General features: G+C 44.9%; 1 protein-coding gene across 2 annotated transcripts in view; it reads left to right on the plus strand.

The window, feature by feature from the left end:
• Nucleotides 1-16,422, plus strand: part of TBC1D8B (TBC1 domain family member 8B) — a 1,314,750-nt gene that overhangs the window by 324,276 nt on the left and 974,052 nt on the right. For both annotated transcript variants that reach the window (XM_069612733.1, XM_069612732.1), the window contains exon 2: nt 1,907-2,017. In XM_069612733.1, the coding sequence (XP_069468834.1) occupies nt 1,907-2,017 (111 nt within the window). The remainder of the gene's footprint in view (nt 1-1,906; nt 2,018-16,422) is intronic.

Genomic DNA, 16,422 nt, shown 5'->3' on the forward strand with positions numbered 1-16,422 from the left:
TTACCCTCTCCTCGCTGTCTCTCCTTCCACTCTGCTCTCAATTCGTCTCCTTCTGTGTACCTGGTGTGGGTGGTATGGAGGCATGATGGGCCTGTGCCTGTTTGTTGCATGGATGGAAGGTGTTGCAGTGAGTATCTGGGAAGATTGGGGACTGGTGATGCGCCGCTAAGCGGGGTGGTTGAGGATGCATGTTTGAAGTAGGTGTGGTTAGAGAGCACTACTATATCTATGGGGATGGGCGGTGAATGGAAAGTGATTAATCGATTGTGGGGAAGTGGGTTGATGGTGAACATGTGTTCATGGGGGTTGTTCTGTTCGGTGGATGGGGGGAAAAGGTGTGTATTGGTTGGTTGATACAGAGAGGATATGTGCCTGTGAGGGCATGAGGATGTTGGAACTATGTCTGTGGGGTTATAGGGTTGGTCTGAAGGAATGTGTCTTTGGGTGGGGATGTCTCATTGCAGTGTGCGGTATGTGATCCACAGATAAACCAAGAAAGAGGACCACAGGCCATTATTTACACTCACTTAATCACTACAGGTTCCAATGTTTGTTCTACGTAAAATGTATACAGCCGAATTACCAGCATGCATCCTTGAGAGTTGCAGCTGGTATGGGGAAAATTAGGCTATATCACGAGAGGCATAGAATAATTTCTTTGGATCCAAGTCTGCCCGAAGGTTACTTTTAAAGTACTGTGTATGGTTCCAAATTAACCCTGTTGTGATTTCCAGCCAAATGCTTCCATTACAAAGGACCCTTCGGGCAAAGTGCCTTCAGTCAGCTGATGCATATCCACTGGAAGTATCTATGTTGCCGGACATTTACAGATGTTCATGGCACTGCAGTGGGCCCAACTACATTAGCTTCAGGCCCCACTTGTTAGACAATTCAAGTTACGCCTCTGTGTTTCCCAGGGTGACTATAGGGAAGTGTAGATTCTGGGCCCATGAACCTGAACAATAACATTTTCACCAATCTTCCATGTTTCTCTTTGTTCAATAACCCCCTCTATCCACTGGAAAACCACTTAAGTCCTCCCCGATTTAAATAACCCCCACCAATCCAATCCAGAATATAAAAATTGATGAGTGCCTTGAAGCGGGTCATTTTTCACAATGTAGACATTCCTAAAGCTGTTAAGCGCTCTGTCATGCGTGACACCTTTTGCTAGTTGTGGCTTTTCAGCCAGCAGCCACACACATTTGCATTTAGGACCTTGTGTATAACCATACTTATGGGGAAAAAAGAATCCGCAAACTCCAGAAGGTTACTGAAAAGGAAGGACTGCCTTCATGTGAGGGGATCACTTGGCAGCTAGTCACTCACACACTGGAGGTTGTGCTATGATTAGAAGATCAAGTGCCCCCTTTTCCTTCTAGTAGATGACATTTTAATCTGCAGCATTGATTAGCCCAAATATAGGTGATCATGTGAAACCTCGGAAGGCCGATAGTTTGCTTTTTCATTGAATTTTATTTGTTAACATGCATTTGTTTTTTAACTGTCAAGAGAGTGCACTTGTTCAGCAAGCAACACAACATTATCTTAGGTTTTCCACCAGATAATACCTGCCGTTTGCTCCTTAACATCAGAAATCCTCCCTGGTCAATTTTTAACCGTAAAATCTGGTTGCTTGCTTTTTACTGCTTGATTGACATAATCCAATGAAGTGTCAAGACTAATCCCTCCAGATGCTGCCTCTTGAGGGTACATGACCTTTGCTTCTCCAGCATATGTCCTTGTTAGCACGCGGTGTAACATCTGTCAGTGCACAGCGGAGGATGGCGTGCCTATGCAGGTCCCTTACCTTGATGGCAGCTCTTCTTGTTGCTGAATGATAAACATGTGATCAGTGACTAGAATCAATGTTTAACACATTTTCCCCTTTTATTGCTTCTTGCAGGTATCCTAGTGGGGACGCTAGATGCAGTACTAGACTCCACTGCGAAGGTGGCGCCTTATCGCATCCTCCATCAGACACCCGACTCGCAGGTCTACTGGTCCATTGCATGTGGTAAGTGCACCATTCGTTTTCTCCCAAAAAAGGTCAAATTCCTGAAATGGAGTCCGACGCTTTGTGTGGCGTTGTTACAGGACTTTACCCAGCACAGCCTGTGCACATATCTTCTACTGCCAATGTGGCTAGAAGAGCAAAGTGGTGTGATTCAATGTTTTGTGTGTCATTGACTTTTAAGATGGCTGACTTATTTTCCCTCTTCTGTCCCCTTTGTCTGCTGCATAATTCGTTGATCTGTTTGCCATGAATACAATCCTTGGTGTTTCTTAAGCACATACTGCCTGCATTCTGTTGGCTGGAGACTGTTATTTGTTCTAAAGTCCACGTTGCATGTACCAGAGTAGCTAGGAAAATAAAGCCGCTGTTTGATGTATGCCTCCATTTAGTAGCTTTCTTCAGCGGATCTGTTAACAAAAGCAGCCACGACGACAGCTCAATTGACTAGTTGTGATTAGGTGTGCGTGTGACGTAGTAGGGGACTTGCATGCTTTTTCCGAATCTGACTGATTCAGTGGGGGAAATAGCTGGTCGGATACCGGGGGCCCGCGTTTCCGGTGAGTTCTCCCCCCATTTACCAATCGCCACACTTTGCAAAGACAGATGGACTCTCTGCATACTCCTGGTGTATCCCCATATCTCTTGTGCGTGTTGTACACAGCAAAGACCACTGCAATGCAGAGACGTTTTTATGGGAGGGAAAAAGGAGCACTTGCCCAGGGCCCCCACCTTGGAGGGGGCCCCCACAAAGCTAGCTGATCTGAAGGAGTAAGATTCCATTGTTCACCTGTCTTAAATAGCACACTTCAGGATATTTTATGGGGTGCTGCTGAGGCTCTAAAGCCATTGCCTTTCTGATTTGGCAAGTGCATTCTGGCTTGATCAGTTCATGATTTTTGCTTTCTGTGTTCACTGTGGTATACATAGTTTGTGTATTCCTTATGGCACAACTCTGCAGCATTCTTTCCTTCCCATGGGAATTATGTTGATTATGTGCAATAGGCAATGGTGAAATGGATATTGATAAATTGAGTGCCACAATGATTCAGAAGTTAGCTCAGTGTGTGAAGCACCCATTGCAGAGATGTGTTCATATCCAAAATTAGAATATCACATTCCAGCAAAGCTGGCTGAGCCTTTCCTATTTCTGAAGTTTATAAACCTGCCTGCCTATGTACTTGGTTTTGCAGAACAACATCTACTATTATCAGCAATGTACCTATACCAGATAGGGGTTGCTTTAAAAACTAACATATCATCCGTAAGGTGAAGGCCTAGAAATTGGTTTGTTCAGATGGGGTGTTGTAAAACCTAGGCAATCGCCTCCAATGATGGCATAAACTGTTAGTCCAAGAGGTGAACAATTATCCAAATTCAATATTATGGAACGACAGCGTTCATGTTTGTATCCTGGATTTGCCAGCAGACAATAGTGATCCCGGACAAAACATCTAATATCTCTAACATTACTGTACTGTCTTCTGTGAGGTTTGCCTTCCCGCATGCTGCTGGCATGGTTTAGCCCATTACTTGATCTTTATTCTTATGTAGTCCATTTGGGTGGAAGGGTTGGCAGACAGAAGAGAGCGGACCATATGGTGCAGGCATCAGGCAAGCATATATTAAGGTCTGCTTGTTTGACACAAAAAACTGTTTGCTTTTTGGTTAAAGTCAATGGTTTTTATGCACGTTTATAAATGAAAATGTCACAAGTCATTGTTTTGTAAGTATTTAAAGCTTTAAAATACAAAAGACAAACCCAGATTAAATTTGTTAAATCACATCGGTTGGTATGCTGGTTCTTATATACTTCCCTTGGTGATGGAGAGAATGAAGCTAGAATCATTCCCATTTTGCATAACACCCTTCTATATGTCATGTTTGGTAATGTGATTTGTGTACTTTCCAAGTCCGTTTTTTTTAATAAAATGAGATTTAGTTCATGGCAAAAACTGGAAAAGAAAGTGTTCAAATGCAGAATTTGCAGAGTTGGCACACATCCCAGCTTCACCCCTTCATCCCTTAACCAATGTGTGATCCTTGGCATCTCATTTAATCTTGTATTGCCTAACCTCTCAATATTGCCAGTCCCTAAACCTTTCAAAATTGTCAGCCCTTCCGAGTGATTTCCTTCTCATGGTATGATCTTCATAAAAAGCCTTATTCATGATTCCACTGTGTTAATAGTGAGAATATGTATAATCGCACACCACAGGCATTAGTTCCTTTGATATCTAATGGCACACTATTTGAAAACCATATCCCACTACTAATCTGCCTGTCTGGATAAAGACACCTTGCTGGTAGCTTCTAATCTGCCTCCAGAATCTATGGTACAGTATGTGTAGCGTTCTCCTTCCTTCCTTCCTTCCAATTGGTGGCATCTATCCATGCACGAGCACCTTTGCAATCTGTGAGGCAGCTAATGTGAGTTCTCTGTCTATTATGGGTTACATGTACCTTTTCCATACGGTCCTGCATTAATACTTCATCTAACATCCTGGATGTTATTGATAAAAAGATATCCTGTATTGTTAGGAAAGATTTCGTAATTGTAGGTAATTTTCCTTCCATGTGGCAATCCCTAAACTTTTTGCTGTTGTTTTTCACCTTGTTCTTGACTTTGCCAGAGAAGTGCAGCCTTCTGCCGCACTCCTCTGGGCTTTCGCTCCTTTCTTACGGGGAAACTGACATGCCCTTAAGACAGTCAGTACCGGGGAACGCTGTTTCCCGTAGTTTCTTTTATCATGTTGCGGCTTTCGTGCAACATGACATGAGAGGGCACTGTAAGCTAAGTTACAGCTCTCTTGGGTCTCTAGCCTTCTACAGGCCCTAGATACTCGTTTAGGATTGTATCTGATCGGTGTAAGTGATTCAGGGACAGGAATGGTGGCAGCGATCGTTTCTTGTCTTTTGAGCTCCTTTTGGCGTTCTAAGCGCGTTTCTCGCGCTTAACCCAAAATGGTGGCCTGGCTCCCAAAATGGCCAGACCACGAGGCTCCTTTGTCCTGTCCGCTGACCGTCTTGCTTCCTTCACCTTCCCCAGGTCGAGCCGACCCGGGGCCTTCCTTATTTGGGCATGTACTTTCCCACTAAACACGGATGCTTTCGCGGGCTTCTACATGTCTTGTGTGTGCCTCCAGGATGTGGGCTGGGATGTCTGGTCCCAATACACATCCTGGGTGCCAGAGAGTCTAGGGTGGTGTGAATGCCTGGGACCACCGTGGTCCATGAATGGTGTGAGTGTTGATGAGCGGATCTCCCATTGGGTCCCCTCCGTTTTGGCGCGAAGGGAACCGTGGATAAGAGGGGGCTGGAAACACCACTACCATGTCGATCTCCTGAGTTCTCATGAACGAAGGAATACAGGAGCCAAGTATCCTGCAACCAAGAGGCTGGACCGAGGAATCGCTGGTGACCCGCTGAAGGACTTCTCCTCTGCACTGCTGTCGCCTTCTGAAACCCTTTTCACCTTTGATCGAACCAGAAGGCCTGTACTGGTACTTCGACCCTTGGAATAGGGGGAACAGCTATTCTCGGCATCTTCACCATCTCCTGCCAGTAAGCCTTCGGAAGCGTCTCTGGGCCATCCAGTAGACTGACCAGCTTACACGGGAGTCTTGCTCTGTAACCGCCGCCAGGTTGTGTAGTATTTCGAGTCCTTTCACTCTCACACGCTTCGTACAATTGGCGTTCCCAGGTCTGAAGTGAGTAGTGTACATTTGGCTCAAATACACACGGCCGCTCCGTTGCCCTGCTGTGGTAACAAACTGTGCGGGTTTCTTCGATTGGGACGTCTTTTTACTCAACACGACGACGAGGCGTTCCCTGCTCTTCTGAACCTGCCAGCTGCTGAAACTGACGCGGAGAAGCCTGGGACTGCTTGCATCGGGGACCGGTGAGTAGCATAGCTAGGATCTGGTCGCCCTCCTGCAGGAGCCCATTGCTTTTCCCCGCTGTGTAAAACAGCACCCTTGTCCGTACTCGCGCTCTGCTTCTGCCCACTGTGGAGGCTGCGCTTGAGTCGCGGAACTTGTTGTTCTTCTTTTGTGCACTAAACTGAACTGCCTGACTTCCTTCGAAGAGCTTCTCCTTTTGCCTGTTGGTACCAGCGCGTGCAGGTACTTTGAGCACAAGGCTCCACTCTTCGCAGGGCTCGGACTTCCATCTAGTTAGGTGCCTCTGGAGGCGAACTGAGTCTAAAGCATTATTTCGCACTGCCTGTTTTCCTTCCCTTTTAGGTGGACTACACATTTCGTGCATATAACGCTTGCGACTGTCGTATTTGTATATATATTGTGTTGATATGGTATATGTTGGTTTAATATTGTGATATTGTGATTTTCTCGCTACGGTCATTGTTTTAAAGGCCTTAAAATAAATGTGTATATATTTTTTATATAACAACTGTTTGGAGTAGTTTGTAAGTGATCTTGCTTTGTGTGCTCATTGCGGGCTTTCAGTCACCCTCGCCCCTCTTGAGACCTAGTCTTGACCGCCGCGATCGCTACCTTGATTGGTCTGGCTCGTCCAGAGGTTACCCTGTTCCAAGTAATTAGGTTGGCCTTCTGAACTTCTGCGCCACCAGGACAGAGTTCAGAAATCCGTCTTAACATGTATGTACTAGAACATTAACCCCTTTGTAGAATTCTTATGTTCGTCTTCAATGCTACTTGTTCATCATTCTGATTAGAGCAAGAATGAAGAGGGCAAGTGGACTTAAAGGGAGTAAACGTGCTTATCATGCTGCGAGACAGCACATCAAACTATAGGTTGTGAGCGCGACGGGTGGGGGATAAGGGGCGCGACCAGTATTTTTGATCCCTTCATTCTTTTGGTTTGGTGGAGTGGGGCCCCAAAGATGTCTGTGCCCAGGGCCCCAAAAGTGCTTAAGATGGCCCTGCTACAACGTCAGTTTATCAGTGGCGCCCCTAGAAAGTTGTCATAGGGGTGGCCACACTGGAAATCTTGGGGTGGGGCACCAAAACAAACACACATATCTGAATGGGCCGGTGTGTGGGGGGGTGTGCAGTGTTTTTATGAGGGTGGCCGTGGCCCCCCTTGCTTATCCATTGGTGGCGACCCTGGCCTTCATATAAACTCTTCAATCTCTTACATCGGTTTTGGTGAATTGGAACTGTTTTTTATTTGGCACAAGAAAACTGGTCAAAAACATTCAAAGGTTTCCAGTGCTGTGGACCTTCGACTCTCCATGCTTCCCTGCATATAGAGCTCACTGCGTGTGTCAGCATAAGTGCAGTGGCTGCCCGTGTTAGGAAGCATAGAGTTCACCATCGTTGTGCATTTTTGGCTGAGTGACACCATAGCCTGAGCGGTCACGATAGCTCAGCGGGCTGGCACCAACACAGAGCCAATACAATGCAGGTCTCGGGTTTGAAATCTAGTAAGGCATGAAACTCTGAATTGCAACAGGACCATGCGGCCTCATGCTTCCAAGGTCAATAACCCAGATATTGAGATAAGTCAGTTTGTGGTGTGTTCTACATTGATACCATCTTCATCCCAAACATATCGGTCATGTTCACCAGCGGCAAGTACCTGTTCCCTGTGGTCACCTCATAATGAGTAGTTGTCCTGTTCCATTCTTGCCCTATATGTGTAGGGACCTTTAACTGTTTGACCGGTCGTGTAGAAAAACCTAAACACTAGCTTCCTGTACCTTCATGCCTTTTAACTGTCCTATCATGTTTGGTTACTTCCATGTTGTATAAGGCCATCCATCATATGTTTGATAAACTATCCTGTCTACTCATCGAACTGTTTGGGAGCAGATTTTGATTTTCCCCAAGCCGAATTATATGCCTAGCTTTCTTTAAAAAAAAATTTGTTTTATTTTATGCAACTACTGATTACTTCTCAGGGATCGAAATAAGGATTTGATGTACAGGAGCTAAACGCAGCTCCTGGGTATGAGACATCAACCAGTAAGCAGGAGCTACCTCTGGCAAAGGAGGAGCTAGAACAGAAGTTTGCAACCTTTGACTCGCCAGATGTTTTTTTGACTACAATTCCCATCAACCCCAGCTAGCATATTCAATGGATTGGAATCATGGGGAGGAGTCGTATTCTGAAACCTCTAGAGAGTTGCAGATCCTGAGCTAGTAGATCGCATGGTGCAAATCCGATTTCCACATGTGATGCACACAGACTGCTTGTCCCTGATATACCCCCCATTATCATTTAAAGTCTTCCAAATGTGTCTTAAAGTTGAAGGGAGGCTATAATATGCTAAACACATGAATGAATTCCTATTCTCTTTTCTATGTGCATATGGTTGTATCCAGCTGACGGAGCGTTTCCAGTTGATATTATACTTGGCACTTGATTGCCAGTTTCCAGCAGCTCCATTGAACACCACATTACCAATTTTTACTTTATACCAAGGGATCAAAATACATTCTACCCACTGAGCATAGGATAATCAAGATTTTTGTGAAACTGGCCCCCCTTACTTCCATCTACCTCTTGCAAGCTCCACTTCACCTTCTCCTTATCCTTCTGGATCTCTCCAGCATTCCTTATTGTGACCGCGGTGCTACCCATCTTAAAAAAGATACAGCTGATCACAAAAATTCTACCAACTATTGCTCTGTCCCCCTTCACTCACACATCACTTAATGGGCAATACGTAAACTCGGTGGCCCCACTAATCTGGGTTCCGCAGCCAGGAAGTCTCGGCAATAGCACGTAACCCCTCATGAATATCACTTAACCACTTCTCCAATTTTCGTACAGCTACCCAGTTTCCAAATGTCCTCTTAACTCTTTCTACATGATCTTTCTTCCTCCTTAGACATGATTAACCACTTCTTTCCCCGACCCTCCTCTCTGCGTCCAGGACACTGCACTCCACTGGGTTATCTCTTATCTGGCTGGCCACTCCTTCACTAACTAATGCAGTTCTGGTGCCTCATATTGCGTCCCCTTCCGGGTTTTTTTTGAAGCGTTTGCTTTGGTCCCTTCAAATTAACTCTCTACACTTTGCCCCTTGGCAAACTCATCTCTGCCCTTGGCTTTCCATGGCAACTCTTTGCTGATCCAAACCGTTACACCTGACAAGTGTAATTAACCGCTGCGAGCAACCTATAGTGCGTCAGGCAGAGAGTAACTGAGAGGGACATATCAATGAGACTGTATCCACGGCTTAAAACCTTTCTGAGTGCCGGATAAAATGCAAGAAAACTATGGCTATCAAGGCCCCACGCAGCTGTACATAATACCGCGTTTAAAGTTTCAACAACTGTGAGAATCCACAGTCTCAACAATTGAATTCGGTTTAGATGCTGACCCAATTCGATGCCACAACGCCAAAGAAGCAATGAAAAGATTGTTATAATGTGAAAGGCCAATCAATGAACTTCCTTCTGTCATCCAACCTTTGATGCCACTATTTAACGTCCTGAAGACGGATCCAGCGCACATCCCATAGCAGTTTAAATCAGCTAAAGAGTGTTTTTCAAAAACTGTTGCTAGAACCCAGAAACACATTTCTCTGTGTCGACAGAGTCAAGGACAAATGAATGATTGAGGACATATGTAATAGCAACATGTCTACCTCACTTTTTTTACTAACCTCACAACATTGTTCTAATCCAGTGATTTTGTTTGGTTTAGTTTGTTGAAGATATTGACTTTCAAAATGTGTCATTTTATGTGATGTTCTGTGTTAACAAAATGCATTTTCGTCTCTTTTTTAGAAACATTTTGAGTGTTTTTATACTTATAAATTAAAATATGTTTATCTCTATTTTTCATGTTTTGATCTATTGACTTACATGATTGATAGCACTTGTTGCAACTAGACACACCTAGTACGTGTGTAGGCGGGTAGCTGTTTTCAGTGGCATTTTTTTCTATATACATGTTTATACCTGGTCCTTAGCCACACAGCCCCCTAAAAAAGAGGACCCCCCAGCTCTAATTGCTTTTTTCTACTACATCTCTTTGCTGATGACACATCTTCACCTTCATCCCAGAGGTGTCATCTCGCATCACTGACTGCCTCCCTGTCATATGCACGTGGGTGGGGTTTCACCGCCTCCTTCTTCACGCCTCAAAAACTGAGATGATTTGCCTCTCTGTTTTAAATGCCTCATTCATCCTTCCCTCTCTATTCTTTCCTGAGTTGCCCTCCCCCTCAGGACTTGCAACTAGTGAGCGGGGGAGCCCTCTTTGACCGCGACTGGAAACTGCAACAGTTTACTACCTAAGCTAAAATGGTTGCCAGGTTTCATACCATACCACTTTTCTGTCTGCTAAAACTCCAATCCTTCACCCCTTCCCCCAGTAGTCCTCAGTAGGTTGGACTACTCCACTGCTCCAGACTCCACAACGGATACTCTGTGTGATCTTTTACTGCGCCAGGGAAAGATATGTAACTTTGCCTCTCCCATACACTTAATTCTACTTGCCACCCAGTCATTGAGTCCTCCTACCTTCTGACGGCTTGTCCATTGCTTCTGTCAAAATGCGTGACTTCCCTGAAAAGGTGCCTCCTTTCCTTTAAGGGAACACCCGATTCATAGAGTAGCATCATCTTCGCACCCAAGTTTCCCCCTGTGTCCCACCACCTCATACATTTGTGCATTCTGTAAAAGGTACTCTATATATACTAACTGTAAGTCTGCACGGAGCCCTGTTCCTGTCTCATGGCTCACTCCTCATCGCCTGGTTACTGCGTCATTCAGGGCATCCTGGAGCCCATTGTGAGGCACCCAGTCCTGGTGTTACTCAAGCAGCCCACGTGCTGGCATGTACGGTGCTTCTTGTCAAAATCCTTCTCTCCCTTCAAGTAAATAAAAATAAATGCAAACATAAAAATCTAAATACTTGTGAGAATGACTTTCCACCTGTAAATCCAATTTTTAAGTAATGCCTGAAGTTTCAGCAATATCAGGTGCTTTAAACTCCATAAACATCTCGCTCCAACTTTCTGGCAATCCCTGTGCCATGGGTAGATGCTGGAGGGTGCATATGTTTAATGTATGTACATATTAAATCAATTTACTCAGAAATGAATGACCACATTCACTGCCAGCTATTGTTTTGCAGGCTGGCTGCGGTGGGCTGGCCTGATGGGCTCAGACTGCCCCAGCCCACGACCTCCTACAAGCCTCCTGCAGTCTGGTCTGCGTGTGGTCGCTTAAAGTACTTCTCTGTGGATACGTATTCATGGTACATGTGCCTGGGCAGTGACTCCATTTCCCATTCCGTTTAGTGCAGGAGCATTGCCCAGATCTGCGGTGCTTATAAGTGCCAGTGAGGAACTACATTCGGCTGGGTTTTTCACTGGCTGGGTACCGTACACAACGTGCTCGCCTTGGAAGCAAGACCACACGAAGCAACACAGGTTCGAACCCTGGGTCGCATTATAAATACGGAACTTGGACAAAAATAATCAATTATGCAACTAAAAAACAAACAATTCCTGTAACAGCGCCTCGATGTCCGCGGGCTGTGTGAGCGCTTCAAAAATGGGAAAATAATTTTTTTTAAAAGTGTTAGGATTATCACTGTTGGTAGCACTGGCACGCCGACCACACACACGCTGCTGGTGGTTATTGGGCATTCCCTAGCACTCGCACAATTCCTGTCTTCGCCCACAGTCGGCAAAAATGGGGTCGTTTCACCTGCAGGCGTAGTCCATCACAATGGCTGGACATGCGTGGTCTTCGTCCTGGTGCTACATGTGCATCAGTGTTGGACCAGGATGGAACACCAGAGCAGGGTCTGTCATTGTGACAGCTATAACATTTGCGCAGATCCTTTCATTGCGCCAACAATAAAACCAGCGTAATCTGGAAATAGCGTTGGCTTTATAGCCAACAATTCATGCCTGCCATGAAGAAGTCCCTGGCACAAATGTCCCACAACTCCAGTATATTTCCACTCTGCAGCTAAGACTCGGGAGGATAGCTCAGCGGAAACGTGCTCGCCTTGGAAGCAAGTCGACATGGAGCAGCACAGGTTCCATCCCCGGGTTCGTGTTTAGAAACCTCTGGGTATTAAGCGCAGTTATAAATAACATATCATATCAAACGTTATAGTCCAGTTTGAAACCCTTTCTGCTTGCAGTTTTACAGTATCCTCCAGTCAACTTCAGTATATAATCCATGTTTACAGTTCAGTTCTATTCCCAATCTGACAACCCCCGTGGTCTACCAGTTTGCATGATCTAATTCCGTATCAATTAACCAGTTTTACAATGCGAGCTTGCAGAATTGCAATTGATTCCCAGATAGTCTATTTTAGTATATATTCCTGCATTGGGCTCATTACGAGGTTGGTGGTATCGCGGCAGTAAATCCGCCGAGATGCCACCAAACGTAATTAGCATTACCGCCACTTGATCCGGCGGAATTACTGCCAGACTACAATTGGCAGTAGGCGATTAGTCCCTATTAATTGGAGTCCATTGTACTCCATGCAGATTTCGGCAGAATTACCGGTGGTGGGAATTCCACTGATTTTGCCGTTTTTTTGGGCTAAAAGGTTGCAGATTTACCTCCAGTTCCGAGCTGGAGGTGAATCCTCCTGCTCTCCACTGAACTCATAGTGTGGCCTGCAGTCATGCATTGGTAATGGTATTACTGGTGTATTACAGCCGATTTTTACCTCCCTGCCTTACTTGTAATGAGGCCGATAATAGACCAGTATATTCCTAGTTTGACTGACTCTCTATACCTCCAGTGCATTCTGTTTATTCAATACAGGATGTTCGCCATCTTCACAAAACCGGTATGTTGCCAATTTGACATTCCCAGTTTATCAAACACTGGTAATTCCCAGTTTGAAAAACCAAGCACATTCAAGTTTGACTCTTGCAGTGTATTACCAGTTTTTAAAACAAGAATTTTGACAACAAGTCCAACCCAGGTATATTTCCATGCTGAAAAGCCAGTATATTTTGCATTTTACAAGCCTGGTAAATGCCCAGTTGGTCACACCCAGTATAGCCATTGCAGCATATTCTAAGGTTGCCAATTCCAATATAATCCCAATAAACGCAACCATACTGATAGATTTCCATTTTGAGAGTACTGCTATACTTCCCGTGTTGCACTGTACCACTTGATTCCTAGTTTAACCAGTCTGGTATGATTTCAGTTTTTCTGAATCCTAGAATACTACCAGTATTCCTGTTTATAGCATTCCGGTTCATGTCTCCGTTTGATAAAAGCATATTCCCAGTTTGCAAGAGTGAAGTGCGATTATGCAAACATTGGGCAAAGTGTTGGTATGGTCCAACCGTTTTTTTTTTTTACACAATCTCATTTTATTCCCAAATTACTATTACACAACTGTTGTATTTCCAATGTACTGTTTAGGAATTCCAATATATTCCTAAATTGCACAATTTCAGAATATGTTTATTATGCAGTGTCTATGCTCTGGCACATTGACCATCCCACTACTCCTCCAATTCAACCCAACCTGCATATTTCCAGTCTGTTGAATACCAGCTGAATCCCAATTTTTCACAATTGCATTATTTGCACAATTGCAGAATCCCACTCTGCCACGTTTGCGAAATCAGTTTGATAGTGCCAGAATAGCGTGCTCAAGGCAATCCCTGTATGCCTCTAATTTGGCTAACCAGTAGCCCACTGTTCTCTGTGACAAATACATTATTTTCACATCCCAGTATGACAATAGAACCATATAATCGGCTTGCATTATCATTTTGAAAGCCCCAGTAAATTCTCTTTATGAAATTCCAATTATATGCCCAATTAAGTCCTACTTTTACAACCACATAACTTTCATATTCTGCACAATTCCATCCAGTACATTTCCAGTTTGACAATCCAATTTTAAACCCAGTTTGCATTATACCCATTTAGTACCCCAGTATATTCCCTGTTGGACAGTGCTAGTCTACTCAGTGTTTGACAGTCCCTGTTATGTTACTGTTTCAACAATCCCAGTACAAGCCCCAGTTTGACATTTCCAGCCATACTCCCACGTGGAACTGTCAGTACACCTCTTAGATTTGCAATGACTGTATGTTTCCAGATTATCGAATGTCAGTGTGTGGCAGATCAACATTCCCAGAAGTCTGTTTTTGTGCAGTAACCCAGTATATAAAATTCCACTATATGTAATTCCCTGACAGTGCCAACAGATTCCCACTTTGCACAATGCCAGTATATTTGCAGTTTTACCCACGATTCATTTTAACATTTTGACAAACATGGTATGTTTCCAGTTTGGTAAAACTAGATTACCGTTCAGTGCAATTCCAGTATATAGCTGGTCTTTATAATCCCAGCAGGCTGGCATCCTGTCCTAGCCAAGGGGAGCCTGGAAGCTATCTAGCTCCTGTCCTAGCCAAGGGGAGTCTGGAAGCTATCTAGCTCCTGTCCTAGCCAAGGGGAGCCTGGAAGCTATCTAGCTCCTGTCCTAGCCAAGGGGAGCCTGGAAGCTATCTAGCTCCTGTCCTAGCCAAGGGGAGCCTGGAAGCTATCTAACTCCTGTCCTAGCCAAGGGGAGCCTGGAAGCTATCTAGCTCCTGTATTAGCCAAGGGGAGCCTGGCTAGCTTGAATGCAACAGCTAACATGAGCCACTTTTGCTCTTCAGACAAGTGGTGCCAAACAAACATAGCTATGATATGATATGATGATATGTGATGTTAACTGTGTAGATTTGGGAATGGGTTTAAAGGTGAATAAAGAACACACCAAAGGAACATTTAAAGGATATTGTATAATATGTTGTGGACAAAAAGTTTCCTTTTGCATTTTGCATCCATGTTAGATTTGCTGCGTGCTGTGGACTAGTTCCTGGTTTCCCTGGGTAGCTCCTGCCTAACAGATCATGTCAGATATCCTGGAGCTGCTTTTTGCTTCTGGACAGCAGACTCTAAGTTGGATCCGTGCCTAGTATAAGCCATCCTCTGGCGAGTGGGAAGCACAGTCAAATTGAACACAACGCAATCTCTTAAAACATGTTTACAGAAAGTTTAATAAAAACAGCACTGCGCATCCTGAAAAAACTATTCACACAAATTCCTTTGCTGTATTAGTCTAAACTCGTTCAGGATTTCTTAGGGTTTCCTAACCTTGTAAGTCTCTCAATCCCCAAGTTTGAGTTTACAGCACCCTTCTGCTAATTTGCTGGTTTACAGGGGTCCACAGACCCTGTTGGATGATTAATTTTCTTCAGCGTCCGGCTTCCTTAACCTGCCTCCTGGTTTCCTCTACTAGCTCATAGCACCGTTGCAGATTCTTCTCAAGTGAGAGTCTTGATGAGCATCTTCTCTACGTAGTCTTTCTGACAGGTCTACATCGGGTGCCATGTCACCTTCATCACCTGGGACCCCAAACCATCCCCTCCTACATACACCCTCTTTCCGCCCTCTCCTCATCTCACCCCTGCTAATCCACTGGAAGCATCCGGGCCATATAGTTCCTTCCTAAACTGGCAACCAGGCCCTGAGGTTCTTCCTCCCTGGCATATTCCCAACCAACATTCTTCGCTTGACCAACCCCCTACTTTACTTAACCAACCCCCCTACTCAAGGGATTTCACCTCCTCAATCTTTTTAAACCCCCTGAAAATGCTCAACCTCCTCTTCCTCAATTTCTCCAACCACCTGCTTCACTTTACTAAGCCCCACCGGCCCCAGACGCTTTGCCGCCTCCTCTTCAATCCTTCCAAACACCACCTTCACTTTACCAAACCCCTCTTCAACAGGTTTGTCCTCCTCCTCCACAATCCCTTCAATTAGCACCTCCTTCCCATCTGGTCTCCAACCTCTCCTCCCAAGTCTCTGCCCTATGCCTTGCAACTTTCTCTAACTCGCTCCAAATAACCGCTCCAAATGCCTTCTCAAAACACACAAACTGATGGGGAACCTGGGATAATGTAGTGAGGTGAACTCTGCCGCTGCGTTAGACCCTCTTTTAATAAATGAATGTTGTCTTGTGATAAGCTACTCCTTATGAATTTACCTCGGCTTAATTAGCTGAAAGGGCATAGGCCCACATCTTTATCAAGCCTGTCTGCAATTTTAGGAATAAACCCCTCTGTCCTGATACTGCAGATCACTGTGTGAGGAAAAGACCGCTCTCTAGGTTCTCTGACATCGATACCTGGTGTCGGTTTCCGGGAGCCTTCTAATGTGCTGGCAGCTTCAGCTTGCACAGGGAACGTGTGTCCGTGGCAGAACTGAAGCTTTGTATCCAGCACAGTAAAAGATTATTTTGGCAGCCCTTTTTTGTTTGGTAAGGTTGTGCTAGAGTTGTGGGATTCACGGCCCACAAACAGAAATACTGGCAGCAGTTCACAATCTGGCACCACAGTCTCTTGCATAGGCATTCGGGGTTCACATCACTTCACCCTGAGCTTCGCGAACCTGTCAGTGTCCCCCTCTAGAAGTCTT

This window comes from Ambystoma mexicanum, chromosome 5p (genome assembly GCF_040938575.1).
Source record: "Ambystoma mexicanum isolate Mex_15411 chromosome 5p, UKY_AmexF1_1, whole genome shotgun sequence".
Classification (NCBI taxonomy): domain Eukaryota; kingdom Metazoa; phylum Chordata; class Amphibia; order Caudata; family Ambystomatidae; genus Ambystoma; species Ambystoma mexicanum.